Raw genomic sequence first — 16,978 nt, forward strand, 5'->3', positions numbered from 1 at the left:
ACTGAAAATGACTGCCCTTCCCCGCCTGCTTTACTATTTTGAGACCCTTCCAGTGGCAGTCCCAAGGCCAGCGCTTCAAAGTTTGCAAAATCACTGCTACAGGTATATATGGGGGGGGAAGAGACAGCGAATACGTAGGCGAGTCCTACAGCGACAAAGATCACAAGGAGGACTAGACATCCCTGATTTTTATACGTACTATTTAGCTACACATGTGCGACAGACTATACAGTGGTCCTCTAAATTGGCTTACACCAAATGGATGGAAATAGAAAAATTGTCTCTAGCTCCTATACACCCTAGTACACTTTTATGGACCAAGGGCTTTGGGGCACTGGGACACGTAGCCCCACGTACGATTCATTTTACTCTGAATATATGGTCAAGATGTAAGGACCGCCTGTGCCCCAAAGATAGGCTTGCCCCCCTTACACCTTTCCTTTATAATGCAGCGTTTCCTTTAGGCCAAGAGGCGCACTTTATCAGTTTATGGAAGGACACATTAGCCTTTCAGATTGTGCATCTATTCGATCAGCGAACAAAAACTTTTCTGGACAAACAACAATTGATTGAGGGCTATAATTTAAGTGGTTTTAAAGACTACATGTATTTTCAATTAAGGCATTATGTTAAGTCATTATGTCCTAGTATGAAAATGCCAGTATTGACTATATTTGAAACATTGGGTGTTAAAATTGGGGAAAGAGTAGGTCATATATCCCGTTTGTATAGGACCTTAAACTCTTATCCCATAGAAGTAAAACCTCACTCTTACATGCTGAAATGGGACAGGGATTTAAATTTGAGCATTTCGATAGAACAATGGAAGCTTATATGGATAAATGCTGCAAAGTCCTCTATGTGTGTTTCCATAAAAGAGAATATTTATAAAGTAATGTTTGGTTGGTATCATACCCCAGCTCTCCTACAGAGGCTCTTTCCAGAAACGTCGCCAAATTGCTGGAGATGTGGGGAGACTCCAGCTGATCTTGTCCATATATTCTGGTCCTGTCCTCTGATCTCTCCATTATGGTCTATAGTTAGGACAATTGTAAAGAAGGCTACATGCCTGGACCTCCCAGACAATCCCTTAACTCACCTATTAGGACATCCAGTTTGCGGGGTGGGGAAAAGGATTCAGAAAATTCTGAACTGCATACTATCGGCAACTCGTTGTTCGATTGCTGCAAAATGGAAGGATCCATCCCCCCCATCCCTGTGGGATTTAGTTAATAGGATAGAACATGTTAGGAGAATGGAATATTTAACAGCCTTGGCTCATGATAAGGTGCTGGAGTCTGGTTCATGTGGAACGGCTATTACCGAGAACTTCTAGAATCTCAAAGATAACATAGATAAGTTGTGGAGGAGTGGAGGTGAGAAATGCTCCTCACTTATGTATAGAGAACGGGTTTCCATTTAGCCCCCTCCCCCCCGAAGAATGTCTTGGACCCTCTAGGTTATCAGTCGTTTGGGTTCGAATATTGAGAATTACTGTTGACCAATGATGTTGTATGGCTTGCTTTTATCTTGTACACCTCAAACCCTATGTCATGTATTTGATATTGTGTTGATTTGAAAATGTACCACTTACTTTTTCATGTAATTTTAAATAAAAATACAGTTGAAAAAAAAAAATCATGAAAAGTCTGCATATTTTTAACTGATATATATTGCAAAGATGCTTGAAATTATGTTTACTTTTCAAAAAGCTTAAGTGTTTTTGTGGAATTCCCCTTTAAACTTATTTTTCTACTTATCCATCCCATCCCACAAATCTGATGTATTTCATATAGCTTTTACAGTATTGCTTGCCTTGGTTGAGGCAATATTCTGCAAAAAAAAAAACCACCGCAAAGGAATTCCCCTGTGTTTTTAAAAACTGTCAAACTTCAGAGAAGTATTTCAGTTAATTTTTTAAGCTTACTGTGACTTTCAATATACCTTCTAAATATATGTGCTACTTTGTACATTCATTAAAAGGTTTATCCATGTTACAGGGCTGAGTAGCACAAAGATTGAGAATGATGACATACTATTGACTACTATGGTAAGTATTTTTTAAATCTGTAACAGAGGAACAGTTTTTCATATATTATGTGTATTTTTATTTTAAGGACTTTTGCAAATGTTGTCCATTTGTTGAACTATGTGTTTTAGTTTAATAACTCCTCTATCCTGTGATATTATTTTTGGCTGGTGTTTCACTCAACTCTGTACTGTCTAAAGTCTCAAAGTCTTAATCCTCAAAGGGAGAAAAAAATTCCTTTCTGACGCTAAAATGGCAATTGAACCAGTCCCAGGATCAACTTGTACTAAACTAATTTAAATAATCCTATATTTCTCCCTTGCTAAAAGGCCATCCAGCCCCTTCTTGAAACAACTGTATCTTCCAGTATAACCACTTCAGGGAGAGAATTCTCACTGTAAACAAACCCCTGATCTCAGTGGATGCCCTTCTGTTCTCTTCAAGGGCGTTTATAATATGCCCCCTTATATATTTATAAATACTGATATCTCCCCTTCTCCAGGGAAAACAAACCCAACTTGGCCAGCCTTTGTTCATAAATTAGATGTTCCATATCCTAGTAAACCTTCTTTCAATAATATCCTGTTTGAAAACTTGTGATCAAAACTGCACTGCATATTCTAGATGAGGAAATGGGAAGTATGACCCTTTCCTTCCACAAATTTATACCCCTTGTAATATAGCTCAAAATCTTGTTTTGTTCTTGCAGCTGCTTATACGTATTGCTTGCTACAGCAAAGTTTATTATCTACAAATATCCATAGGTCCTTCACCGTTATGGATTTGCCTAACGCAGTCCCATTACAGTTATCAGAGGCTTGCATATTTTTTACATCCTAGGTCAGGGGTAGGGAACCCGCGGCTCCGGAGCCTCATGCAGCTCTTCATCCTGCTTGCTGCGGCTCGGTCTTGTGGCTTTCATGTTGTCTATACAGCCCTCGCACCTGCTAGCAGCTTCTTGAGTATGCGACCGCAGTAAGCTAACAGTTAGCTGTTAGCTTAACGCGTTCGCACACTCAGGAAGCCGCCAGCAGGTGTGAGGGCTGTATAATCGTCCCAGGAGTGACAGACAAGACCAAGCCACAGCAAGATGATTCATCATGGTCCTAACCGCGGTCACACACTCAAGACAACAGAGGGAAGATAAGCATGGAGCTTTAGAAACAGAAGTCACGTTAAACAGATGAGAACACTAGCATTTAATAGGGCTATTCAGTGTTTAATTTATTTCAAAGTAGGCCTACACATACACACAGCACTTCTGTTTGTTGTATTCTGTTGTTGTAACAGTTAAAATTAAAAAAGGTTAAAACTTTTAAGTTTATAAGCTGTGTCATGTTTTGCGGCTCCAGACTATTTCTCTTTGGGGGAGAGGGTGCAAAATGGCTCTTTTGATAGTAAAGTTTGCTGACCCCTGTCCTAGGTAAATCAAAATAGAAAACAGTTATATAGGAGAAAACTGATATAGTGAATAAAGATATAGAGAAAAAAGATTTTGAGAGGGCCCAGTAAATCATAGTAATGGGAACATTTATTAATTGCTTAATTTGAATATTTATCTACAATTTAAATTTTGCTGCATATGCAATATTATGTTCATGTATTATTAAGATTATACTTACATTTTACTTATATTTTGCATTTGAATTATATTTGACCTGCTAGTTTAATGTTATATAATGTAAATGCAGTAGATTTTTTTTATATATATAATATTGCTGCAAAAAGCAAATTAGCAAATTGTTTTATGAAAATGGTTAAACTTTTTTTTGGATATTTGTGCTTATAGCTAAATAATGGGGCTCCATTTGCGAAACTTCCAAATGACAAGCTGAAAGCTGTGATTCCACCATTCTTGCCTCCTTCAAATTTTGAACTCTGGAATTCTGATCGGTCCAGGATCAGCAGGGATGGGAAAATGGAACAGACCAGAGCTTCTATGGCACCAAGACTCTCAAAACACAGTTTTAACAGCAGTGGGAACTCTGATATTGTAAGTTATGATCCTGCTGCCAAATTGCAATTAAAGCTTAATTACTATGTAACTATAAATGAATAGCTCAGTAATTGTCAAAAAAGAGCATTGTGGTTACCCATGAGTTGAGTTACCATTAGAGGGGAAGGTGGGTGTCCTTTCAGGCTCTTAGTGTCAGTGGGGGGCCCAGACTGCTACAAAGGGAAAGTTGCTTGCCAAGAAGTGCAGTTGTATAGCATTCATGTTTAAGTCTCAGCGGCTAAAGCCAATGTAAACACTACCCTATTGTGTTTATTATTAACATGCTTGTTCATTTTATACCAAAAAAGTGCAACATTGGGATTGGTACATCCCTATCAGTTTACAGGAGTTTCTATAAACTATAATTGTTTTTCAGGTTACCCCAATGAGTGTGCAGTGTGGCTTTTAGCAGATTACTATTCCTTACACTCAGGGGGGCAGATTTATCAAGGGTCGAATTTCAAAGTAAAAAAACTTTGAAATTCGACCATCGAATAGCAGAGTCCGACATTCGAAGTCGAAGGATTTTTAAGATCGTACGATCGTACTTCAATCATACTTCGAAACGAATGATTTGAACGATTTAATCGTACTATTGTACGATTTTACAAAAAAATCCTTCGACTTCTGAAAACTTAGCCAAATACTGGCTATAGGTTCTAGGAGGTCCCCATAGACTAACATAGCAATTCGGCAGGTTTAAGCTGGTGATGTGTTGAAGATTTTTTTAACAAATACTGCTTTATTGAAAGTATAACAGAGGCATGAACATACAGTGGCATGTAAAGTACATTTCTGAGTTTACAATCAATATGCAGGATCAATTGCAGTTAACAAAAAACAAAAAAAAACAAAGAATTGACGTTAAAAAAATTGTTGCTACAATTGTATCTCTGGTAGTGCAAGCAGCGAACCTATGACCATATAACTGCCAGTGTGGCCGTGAGGTCCAACCAGTGATCAGAACACTAGACCGTGACCTAAGTCAGAAGGTTATACAAAAAGAACAGACATATAAGGGATATACATGTGTAATATACTTGCGTACGGGGGGGGAGGGTATGGGGTTACAGGAGCCACCAAACCACTACTAAGTTGACAATGTTTCTACACCAGTGTGGGACCATAATCATCCATCCTCCTCCTCATCCAGCCAGATCCCCCATATTTTATGAAATTTTTCCGGGCAGTTCCTTCTCATGTACGTCAGTTTGTACATGGGCATTGCTTTCCTAATGAGGTCCAACCAAAAGGGGACAGTTGGGCCAGAGGAATCTTTCCATTTGAGGGCTATAGCTTTTTTTGCAAGCATTAGTAAAATAGAAAGGAGAGTACACTCAGCACTTTTAACAGATACTTCCTCTACCCTGTTCAATAAGAGTATTAGTGGATCCACAGGGAGTAACCAATTTGTTTTCCCACTAATATTCTGCAACACTCGCTGCCAAAAAAGACGTATCACAGGACAGGTCCACACCATATGATAATAATCGGCCACCGGTTCAGAACATCTGGGACAGGCCGGTGTTAAAGTGGGATTCATCCTATGCAATCTTTGAGGGGTGAGATAAGTCCTGTGTAGGTATTTAAGTTGAGTTAGTTTGTCCCTACTACATATCATCCCATCTGAGTAGGACTCCAGAGCATCATTCCACTTTTCCTCATCTAGCGAGGGTATATCTTTTTGCCATTTCAGATGGGTTTTTTTAAGGTTAGAGTTACCTATTGACATTAAATGATTATAAAATACTGATAAAGGTTTCCGGAGGTCAGGGTTGTGGATATAGGTCTCTAGCCTCCTGGGAGTGGTGTCCACCTGCCCACCCGGAAATTGCGAACCTATGGCATGTCTCACTTGAAAAAAGCGAAAAAGCATAACATTAGGCAAGGTAAATTTGTCTTTCAGAATTTGGAAGGGGGGTAATTTGCCATCAATAAGAATATCCATAACATACTTAATGCCAAATCTCGCCCATAACTGAGGGTCAGGAATCATAGCAAGGTGTTTCAACTTAGGGTTGCACCAGAGGGGGGTAAATTTAGAGCAGTGTGCAAGGATAGAGGGTAAAAAATTTAGAGCCACTTGCCAAGCCCCCACTGTAGCCTTCATAAGAGGGGTGATATGCTGAGAGTCTGTTATGCCCCTATACAGGAGGTCCTTAAGTCCCTCAAATGAGCCCACTACTTGCGCCTCCAACTGTGTGGTGGCATCTTGCGGGGAGGGGGAGGCCCAACGCCAAGCGTTGACCAGCTGAGCAGCCAGATAGTACAGGAATAAGTTAGGTGCTGCCAACCCCCCACCCTTAACAGGGAGTTGGAGAGTAGCAAGGGCAATCCTAGGTTGCGATTTGTTCCACAGCATTGAGATTTCAAGGCTCCGCAAGACTCGGAACACATCCTTATTAATCTTTAGGGGAGACTGTCGAAATATGTAAGTTAACTTTGGGAGGATAACCATCTTGAAGAGGCAAATTCTGCCGTACAAGGATAACGGTAGGGATGACCACGTTTCAACTTTGGACTCTATGTAGTGTATAATCGGCGACAGATTAAGGTCTACAAATTTTGTTAAATCCCTGTGGATCCATATCCCTAGATATTTAAAAGAGTCTGCCCAAGACAGACCATGAGGAAAAGCAGGGACATCTTGGTGTTGTGGGTCAATGGCAAAAAGAAGGGATTTCGCCCAATTTATTCTCAGACCAGAGTAGGCCGTGTGTCCATTGATAATGTCTAGTGCAGCGCCAAGCGCCCTACCAGGGTTGGCCAAATATAGCAACGTGTCATCCGCATACATGGACACTGTTTCCGTGACTCGACCCAGTTGAAGGCCAACCACCCTGGGATTATTTCTAATTCGACAGGCCATAGGTTCCATGGCTAGGGAGAAAAGCAAAGGGGAGAGAGGGCAACCCTGACGGGTACCTCTCAGAATGGAAAAAGGTTGTGAAATAGTAAAATTTGTTCTGACTCTAGCTACGGGGTTATCATATAGGGCTTGAACCCATCTAATGTAAGACTCTGGGATGCCCACTCTCCTCATCGTAGACCATAGATAAGGCCACTCCACTGAATCGAAGGCCTTCTCGTTATCAAGTGAAGCAATCACCCTTTCCCCCGAATTATCATGAGTAATAGCCAGATTAGTGTAGAGGCGTCTTATATTAGCATCCGTTGACCTCCCCTGCATAAAACCTGTCTGATCAGGTGAAATTATCAAACCCAGCAACGGTGCTAGACGGGAAGCTAATACCTTGGCCAAAATTTTCGCATCTGAATTAATCAGAGATATTGGTCTATATGCCGCACAGTCATGCGCAGCCTTGCCTGGCTTCAAAATCAAAACTATTAGAGTTGTTTGCATGGATCGTGGGAGGGGAGAGCCCGAAAGAACAGCATTATATAATTTAGTAAGAAGAGGGGCCACTTGATCTTTATATAGTTTATACCAATCCATGGGTATCCCATCCAGCCCCGGGGTTTTACTCGCAGGGAAAGATGTAATAGCCTCCTTCACCTCATCTACCGTTATAGCTACAGCTAGGGACTGGGAGTATTGGTTCTCCAATACCGGGATCTCAGTGTTACTTAGGTATGTATCTATTTCCAGGGGTCCCTTCTGAATTTTTGAGCAATATAAGTCCCTATAAAAAGCACAGAAAGCATCATTAATCCTGTTTGGGTCTGAGGTGTACTCTGTTGGAGATATTTTCACAGCTGGTATGGTAGAGGAGACTTGCTCATTCCTAGACAGGTAAGATAATAGTTTGCCATTCTTATCCCCATGCTCAAATATATTGGCTTGTTGATAAAGGATGTGCTTTTTTGTCAACTCAGCCTGGGCAAGATTCAAAGCTAACTGTGCATTTAACCATGACTGCCTAGCCTGGTCCGTGGGGTCCGCTACATATTCAGACTCTAACGCCTGTACGTCTTGCGTGAGTGCATGTATCTCAGCACCTACAGTTGCATTGACCGCTTTAATGTTTCTAATATATTCTCCTCTAACATAAGCCTTCAGGGCATCCCACACTACGTCCGCGGACGCAGAATCCTGATTGACCGAAAGATAAGAGGCAATACTGTCTCGGATGGGTTCTTTCAAAGCTGTGTGATTCACCCAGAAGGGGCTTAAGCGCCATACTCTATCGCTTGGGTCAAAGGACCCCATAAGATTGACAACGAGAGGGGAATGATCAGATATGCCTCTCGTAAGAATCTCAGCGGAAGTGACTAATTTGGTCATATCTGACGTCCCCATCGCAAGGTCAATTCTGGATAAACATTGATACCCAGGGGAATAACAGGTGAATTGTTTGGCTACTGGTTGTCTGGCGCGCCAAATGTCACTAAGGCCATAGGTAGAGACCCATTTGGCAAAATTGGGATTACGGGCCTTCGAGGTCGTCAATCTGTCAATCTCTGGCTTTGGCGCCACATTGAAATCCCCCATTATAAGTACCGGTGCCAGAGGCAATGTTAGAATCTTACTCATGAGCTCCTGCAGGAGAGCGATGTCAAAGGGAGGGGGGACATAGACCCCCGCTATAGTATATAGACGACCGTATAACAACCCGTGCAGAATCACAAACCTACCAAAGTGATCAGTCAGTACCGAATTAGCAGTAAAAGGGCAGGATCTGGAGATAAGTATGGACACACCCCTCGAATATGTGGAATATGTGGAGTGATATGAGTAACTTAACCACGGTTTTTTAAGACTTAAGGTCTTGGTTCCAACAAGGTGCGTTTCTAAAAGTATTATGATGTGGGGTTTTTCTTTCCTAATGAAATCAAAGACCAGCTTACGCTTGATAGCAGTTCCCAACCCCCGGACATTCCACGACATTACCTTAACCCTAGACATGTCTGAAGCATATTGATATAGTTCCGTATAACCTCCCCACACATTACATACACATATCGCTGCCATGTCAAGAAAAATTCCAAACTAAGAACAAAATTGTTCCCCAACAACCCTTCACACACCCACCCTACCCACACAATCCCCAATATAACTGCAATTTTGTGTGAGTTTACGCCCATAACTACAACCTGTAGAGAAGAAATGGAGGTTAGTATCTACTCAGCCTGTCCGAGATTGGACAGCGCTTGTGCCCAAAGTCCTGTAACGTGGTGTAGGCTCAGTGTCCATGAGAGGCCAAAAAAAAAAAAGGAAAAGTAGTTACACCGATATTGACAGGATAAGAGTTACCAGAACCGTCCCGAATCTTGAGTTAACTGCTTAGCAAATACTCATGCTTCTGGTTGATGCTGATGTTGAGGCGGAGGCGATCTGGGTCTTCCCTCCATCCATGCGATCGTGTCCTCTGGAGTGTTAAAGAAATGGGTTTTCCCTCTGTCTGACACCCTAAGTCTCGATGGGAAAAGCATGGCATACGGAATCTGTCTCTGACGCAACAGTCTTTTTGCTTCAGCAAATTGGGATCGTTGCTTCCTGACAGTTGTAGAGAAGTCAGGGTACAGAGAAATCCTATTGTTGTCGTGTAGTATTTCACCTGCCAGACGTGCTGCATTTAAGGCAGCATCTCGGTCTTTATAATTAAGCAAACGTGCTATGAGTGGTCTGGGCGGTACGCCCGGTGGAGGAGGGCGACCCGGTATCCTGTGGGCCCTTTCCACTGCAAAGGCTGGGGAGAAAATGTGCTCGCCAAACTTTGACCGCAGCCAATTTTCCACGAACGTCTCCGTGGCGTTTCCTTCTGCCCGCTCGGGTATGCCCAATATGCGTATGTTATTCCTCCTGAGACGGTTCTCTAAATCGTCTGCTTTCGTCTCAAGAAAATGTAAGTGTTTGGAGAGAGAATCCATGCGGTTTGGTATGGGAGAGGTTAAATCCTCCAAATCACTTATTCTCCTCTCCGCCTCACTGGTTCTTTCTCTCACTTTTTGCAGGTCATGCTTTAAGATGGCAAAGTCAGTGTGAATTTCATCCACTTTTGTTATCAACGTGGAATGATTACTGGTTATAATTTTCAGCACCTCTGCTAGGGTGGGGTCTGCGGGAGAGGCAGGCCGAGTTGGGGTGCCAGGCGCGGAAGGGCCCTCCCTAGCCTCAGGGGTACCGTTTGCGGGAGAGGACATACCTTGTTTTTTCCCCAGAGGTGGCGACTGGCGAGCAAACCTCTCCAGCTTCTTTGGCCTATTCGATGGTCGAAGTACCCAAAAATTACTTCGAAATTCAAAGTTTTTGTATTCGAAAATCCACTTTGAATTCACTTCGACCCTTAGTAAATGTGCCCCTTATTATTTTTTTCATGAAAATGAAAGCGTAATTTTTCCAGCCATCATATCACTTTGGTCTTGGCCAAGACACCTTTTCGTACAAATATTACTCTGCATAAACAATCTGTATAACAATGTATAATTTACAGTGAAGAGGAAGGCAATATACTGAGCATTTATACATACAGGACAATGCACCATCTCATAGTTATCCATAAAAAGACAGTATTTAATTTCTCCTCAAAGTTTCACTTATGGAGCATCCAAGCACATGACTAAATAGTGAAAGATGGAGAGAAAAGAATTATAAAGAAGCAAAGAAACTGACTGTGAGGCATACACTTGTGTCAGGGCTCTTCAGATGATATGTTATGAGAAAACTACAGTATAAGAGGTCATTAAAGTCTGCAAATGCATTGAGGAAAGTGCAATTTTGAGCACAAGAATTCCAGCATCATTGCAGTTGCAAGGGGCCGATGCAGTTGCATTCGATTCACCATAATTAATGCATCTTCTTGCACATTTCAGTCTCATGGAAGTCCTCCTGACATAATTTCTTTCATGTTCATGTGTAAGTGAGGCTGCATCCGATTCTTTAGACCCAAGTGCACCGCGCTTATTGCTGCTGGCCACGAAGGGAGACATTGCGCTTACCGAGTGGTCAGGAGGTGCTGAGGGCAACTATACAGAATTATAAAGAACGAATTTTGACACAAGTACTTTTGATTAATAAGGTTTTACATGCAGCTTACTGCAGGGAAGCCCAACTGTGCTTGCATGGGTAAATGATCGTTATAGTATTTTAACCAGTTTCCTGGGATGGGGATGTTTTCTGTCCATGGGCCCCAGATTTTCTTAAATTTTGTCTGGGTAGTCCTCGCTCAAGTAGGTCAGCTTATAGGAGGTCTGGGTCTTGTTTAGCAGTTTTCACTTTAAGGTAGGTGCAGCTTCAGGACGGAATTTTCCTAGAAAAGAAAAATAACAGCCTCAAAATTATATGCTGTTACATACAGGGTACTATGTTTTCTGCCATCTGCCATACAGATTTGTTTTTTTAGGACAATCCATTCAAATCAAATTCCAATCAAATTGATGGGGTGCAAGATTGTCCCAACAACATTGTCCCAATAGTCCACTGGACAGGTTTAAAATTTTTGGTCGTGAAACAATGAACTCGGTCAATGGATGGAACAATCAGATAGTCATCTGCCTGCTAATTAAGGGGAAGGAGTTAATCAGGTAAATTCTGATCAGGCTTTGTGTTCTATGGTTTAAAACTCTGTGACTTCAAAGCAAGTGTGGGAGCTGCTAAGCGATTGTTGCTTGTAATCTAAGTGTTGCATATGAATTAAGTGTTAAGCCGCGTTAAAAACCTTAAGGCGTTTAAAACCAAAAAGGTGTTTGTGAGGAATTGCACTTGGGAGACTGTAAGTACCCAGTGTAAATATGAGTGCAAGTGGGTTTGCTGGTATTACTCAGTGTGTGTTTTGTCATGTATGTGGTTGGAGCAGCAGTTCCAAGCAGTATTTACATGTGAGAGATGTCGGTGGGTTTTCATCTTGAAATTTGAATTGCAGACTCTAAGGGGGGAACTTGCAGCACTGAGGGCTGTGGCAAACATGGGGGAGGAAAGAAGGCTTGCAGAGCAACCACTGGCAGGGGCTTGTGGAGTGGGGGGAGGAGAAGGGGCAGCGGAGGCTAATGAGGGAGGAAAGTTTGTGACAGTCAGGAGGGGAAGTAGGGGACAGAAGGGTAGGTACACAGTTTGTCCAAAACAACAAATTCACCATTTTGGCTGAGGTTGCTGGAAAGGAAATCTCTGAACTGGCATGTATGGAGCAGGCTGACTCTCTGAGCACCCTGGGAGGCAGTGACTCTAATACGGGTGGTGGGGGGAGTGCAAGGAAGGAAAGGCAGGTTCTAGTTATAGGGGATACAATTATTAGAAAGGTGGATAGGGTAATCTGCGGTAAGGACCCTTCATGCCGAACAGTTTGCTGCTTGCCTGGTGCTAGGGTTTGGCATGTGGTGGAACGAGTGGACAGGTAATTGGGAGGGGCTGGGGAAGACCCAGCAGTCTTGGTACACATAGGTACCAATGACAAAGTTAGAAGAGGTGGTGAAGTCATCAAGAACAATTTTAAAAAACTAGGTGTAAAGTTGAGGGCGAGGACTTCCAAGGTAATTTTCTCAGAGATATTACCTGTGCCACGAGCAACGCTAAGAAGACAGATGGAGCGAAGGGAGATTAATATGTGGCTGAGAGATTGGTGTAGGGAGGAGGGTTTGGGGTTTTTGGAGAACTGGGTTGATTACTCAGTCGGCTACAGGCTCTTTGCTAGGGATGGGCTGCACCTTAATGAAGATGGTGCAGCTGTTTTGGGGGATAAGATGGCTAGATGATTGGAGGAGATTTTAAACTAGGTGTGGAGGGGGAGGGTTCAGTAAAAGATTCAGTGGAAGACAGGTTAGATGAGAGTGCTACATGCAAACACCTTAAATAACTTCATAACATTTTTTGACTCCTGGATTTTACTAATTTATCAACTTTTTTGGTGTTCCGGAATGTACCTGCTTTTTATCAAGGTGTTTACATGTAGCTCCCCTTTGCTGAGGGTTTGGGGCTTGAGGACCCGGACCCACAATGGAAAGCGGTAAGCTTGTCCTTCTACTTAAAATGACCATGCTTTTTATGGTTTTCATTGTATAGATGAGATAGTGGGCAAAGGAAGGGAAAATGGGGAGGAGATTTGGTTTGTGGTACTGTTAAGGATAGGTAGGACCACATGCCATTTGTTCAATATGGTACCAGTATTAAATGTATGTTTGCAAATGCAAGGAGTCTGACTGGTAAAATGGGAGAGCTGGAGGTGCTGGTGTTGGAGGGAAAATATGATGTGATGTGTGTGTGGCCAGAACATGGCTGAATGAGTCGCATGACTGGGCAGTTAATATCAGCGGCTATACTTGGTTTCGAAGGGACAGAGGCAATAGAAAAGGAGAAGGGGTATGTCTGTTTGTTAGGAAGGATTTAAAAACTTTTATAAAGGAGGAGGTTATGTTATAAAATGAGAGGGCAGAAGTCTTATGGATAGAGTTCTTCACCAATTGTAAAGAGTCCAGCAAATTAATTATAGGAGTATGGTATAGACCCCCTAATGTAAGTGAGGAGGAGGCTAAGCTCCTGATGCAAAGAGAAAAGGCTGCTAGTTTTGGTAAAGTATTGCTAATGGGGGATTTTAATTACCTAGATATTGACTGGAGCAACAGTACTGCCAGATCAGTTAATGGGAACAAGTTTATAAACTTGTTGCATGACAATTTTATGGCACAGGTTGTTGAGGAGCTAACCAGAAAAAATGCTATTCTGGATCTAGTGATCTCAAATAACCCAGAGCAAGTCATTGAACCCCTGGGTAATGGTGACCATAATGTTACATCATTTAATGTCTGGTGCAAAAAACAAATATACACTGGGGCAACAAAAACCATGAGTTTCAAGAAAGCTAATTTTAGTGCCTTGAGGTCTGCCCTTTCAGAGCATTGATTGCGGCATTAAGTTTTCAGCTAAAAGCACAGAACAGAAATGGTTGTCATTTAAAATGATATTACTGTTCGCAATTTATTCCCTTAAGGAGTAAATGTAGAAGCTCTAAGAATCACCCTATGTGGCTTAATATAAAAGTAAAGAAGTTAATAGGGAAAGAAGAGAAAGTCATTTAAAAACTACAAGTCTGTTGGGACAGGAGCTGCATTTAATGAATATAAAATATAAATATGAAGTGCTCATTCTTCCACTGTATAGAGCACTGGTGAGGCCGTACAGTTTTGGTCTCCATCACTCAAACAGGACATTATTGTATTTGAGAAAGTCCAGAGAAGGGCAACTAAACTGGTATGGAAAATCTTAGCTATGAGGAAAGACTGGCCAAGAGGCGCTTAAAGGAGAAGGACACCCTAAAAATGAATAGGACAAAAAATGCCATGTTTTATATACTGAACTTATTGCACCTGCCTAAAGTTTCAGCTTCTCAATGGTAGTAATGATCCAGCACTTCAAACTTGTGACAGGGGGTCACCATCTTGAAAAGTGTCTGCAACACTCACATACTCTGAGCAGCTGTTGAGACGCTAAGTTTAGGGGCTGTCACAAATTATCAAGCAGAAAATAAGGCTGGCCTATAATATAAGATGATGCTACAGGGCTGATTATTAAATTCTGATGCTAGTTGCACTAGTTTCTGTGCTGCAATGTAGTAATTATCCATATTAATTAAAAAGCCTTATACTGTGACATTTATATTCTATATATTTTGTATATTTTGAGTCAGTCCCTAAGCTCAGTAAGTGACAGCAACACAGAGCATGTGCAGTGAATCAGCAGAAAAGAACATAGGGAGCTACTGGGGCATCTTTGGAGATACAGATCTTTACTGCTAAAGGACTGGGATTGGTACAGAAGCCCAAAACATAATGTACAACATTTCTAGCTTACTTCTTTAGTTTAAAGTAGGGTTGCACCGAATCCAGGATTCGGCCTTTTTCAGCAGGATTCGGATTCGGCCGAATCCTTCTGCCTGGCCGAACCTAATCCGAATCCTAATTTGCATATGCAAATTAGGGGCGGGGAGGGCAATCGCGTGACTTTTTGTCACGAAACAAGGAAGTAAAAAATGTTTTCCCCTTCCAACCCCTAATTTGCATATGCAAATTAGGGTTCGGATTCGGTTAGGAATTCGGCCGAATCAAGAGTGATTGAAGTTTATCAGAGCACAAGTCACATGACTTGGGGCAGCTGGGATATTGACAATATGTCTAGCCCCATGTCAGATTTCAAAATTGAATATAAAAAAATCTGTTTGCTCTTTTGAGAAATGGATTTCAGTGCAGAATTCTGCTGGAGCAACACTATTAACTGATTAATTTTGAAAAAAATTTTTTTCCCATGACAGTATCCCTTTAACTTTCCTTGTCCTTTAAGGGCATTTGAGAAAGCCATCTGATCAGTTTTATCTTTGAGAAAGCCAGTCGGATGACTACTGAAACTTCTTCAAGACCAGATTTTAAAAAAGTCCAGTTGATTTGACTTATTTCTATAGTTATGCCATGAAGTTAGCAAACTTCTAGCCTGCTCAAAACCCACCACCTGCTCCCTTGACCCCATACCCCCTCGCCTTCTCCACCCAATCTCTGATACACTCTCTCCTGCACTTACCCACCTATTTAATCTTTCACTCTCTACTGGTACCTTTCCATCATTATACAAACAAGCACTAATCACTCCTATCCTCAAAAAACCTTCCCTTGATCCCAGCTCTCCCACTAACTATCGACCAGTCTCCCTTCCATTCGCATCCAAATTACTAGAAAGGCTTGTTTACAAACGCCTGATCCAGCATCTCACTCACAACTCCCTCCTCGACCCCTTGCAATCTGGCTTCCGCCCATCACACTCGACTGAAACTGCACTCACCAAAGTAACCAATGATCTTCTATTGGCAAAGTCTAAAGGTCATTATTCCATTCTAATCCTTCTAGATCTCTCTGCAGCCTTTGACACAGTTGACCACACACTCCTCCTTGACATTCTACACTCAGCTGGCATTCGGGACACTGCTCTTTCATGGTTCAAATCTTATCTGTCTGACCGTTCCTTTAAAGTTTCCTTCTCTAACTCTACTTCTACTACTTTCCTACTCTCTGTTGGAGTTCCTCAAGGCTCTGTTCTTGGCCCCCTGCTGTTCTCGCTCTATACAACTTCACTGGGAAAACTTATTCAGTCATTTGGACTTCAGTATCACCTTTATGCTGATGACACCCAACTCTACTTGTCTGCTCCTGATCTTTCTAATTTTGTCCTTTTCCCAAGTCACAGACTGTTTCTCTGCTGTCTCCTTCTGGATGTCACAGCGCCACCTGAAACTGAACCTTTCTAAAACAGAACTCATTATATTTCCTCCAAGATCTTCCCCTGTCCCTCAGATATCACTCACCGTAAACTACACCACCTTTCATTCCACCACACAGGCACGCTGCCTAGGAGTTATCTTAGACTCTCATCTGTCTTTTTCACCGCACATTCAAACACTTGCAAAATCATGCAGTATTCAACTGCGCAACATTGCTCGAATACTACCCTATCTCAGTTCAGAATCAACGAAAACACTGATTCAGTCTCTCATCATCTCCCGCTTTGATTACAACTTACTCCTCACACGCTCTGCTTCTGATCTTCGCCTCACTTCTCCTCTGATCACTTCTGCCCATTCTCGTCTACAAGACTTCTCTCGGGCTTCTGCTTTTCTCTGGAACTCTCTGCAACAAGCTGTCAGACTTTCTCCTTCTTTCCAAACTTTCAAGCGCTCCTTAAGACCCATCTGTTTAAAGAGGCTTATTCGATGTACCTTAATTAATCATTGCTGTATCAAAAATGACAAAGTGTTTATATAATCCTAATGTCTCAATTGTACCCTAACCTTTTAGTTTGTAAACTCTAATCTCTAGGTCCTTCTAACCCTATTGTACTCTATAATCCTTGTTTGTTATCCACCATTTTATTCCCTGTTTGCTATAACTGCAGTAAAGCACTGCGTATCTTGACAGCGCTATATAAATAAATGATGATGATGATGATGACCTTGATGAATGAGAACCTTCACAGATATAGTCATCAAACGTTCACTGCGCATACTCAAGCTGAGGTTTCC

At 41.8% G+C, this 16,978-nt stretch overlaps 1 protein-coding gene across 2 annotated transcripts in view; it reads left to right on the forward strand.

The window, feature by feature from the left end:
• Window positions 1–16,978, forward strand: part of LOC108719044 (ankyrin repeat and SAM domain-containing protein 6) — a 65,264-nt gene that overhangs the window by 34,019 nt on the left and 14,267 nt on the right. For both annotated transcript variants that reach the window (XM_041566174.1, XM_041566175.1), the window contains exons 8-9: window positions 2,001–2,050; window positions 3,819–4,022. In XM_041566174.1, coding sequence (XP_041422108.1) covers window positions 2,001–2,050; window positions 3,819–4,022 — 254 coding nt within the window. The remainder of the gene's footprint in view (window positions 1–2,000; window positions 2,051–3,818; window positions 4,023–16,978) is intronic.

Source organism: Xenopus laevis, chromosome 6L (genome assembly GCF_017654675.1).
Source record: "Xenopus laevis strain J_2021 chromosome 6L, Xenopus_laevis_v10.1, whole genome shotgun sequence".
NCBI lineage: Eukaryota > Metazoa > Chordata > Amphibia > Anura > Pipidae > Xenopus > Xenopus laevis.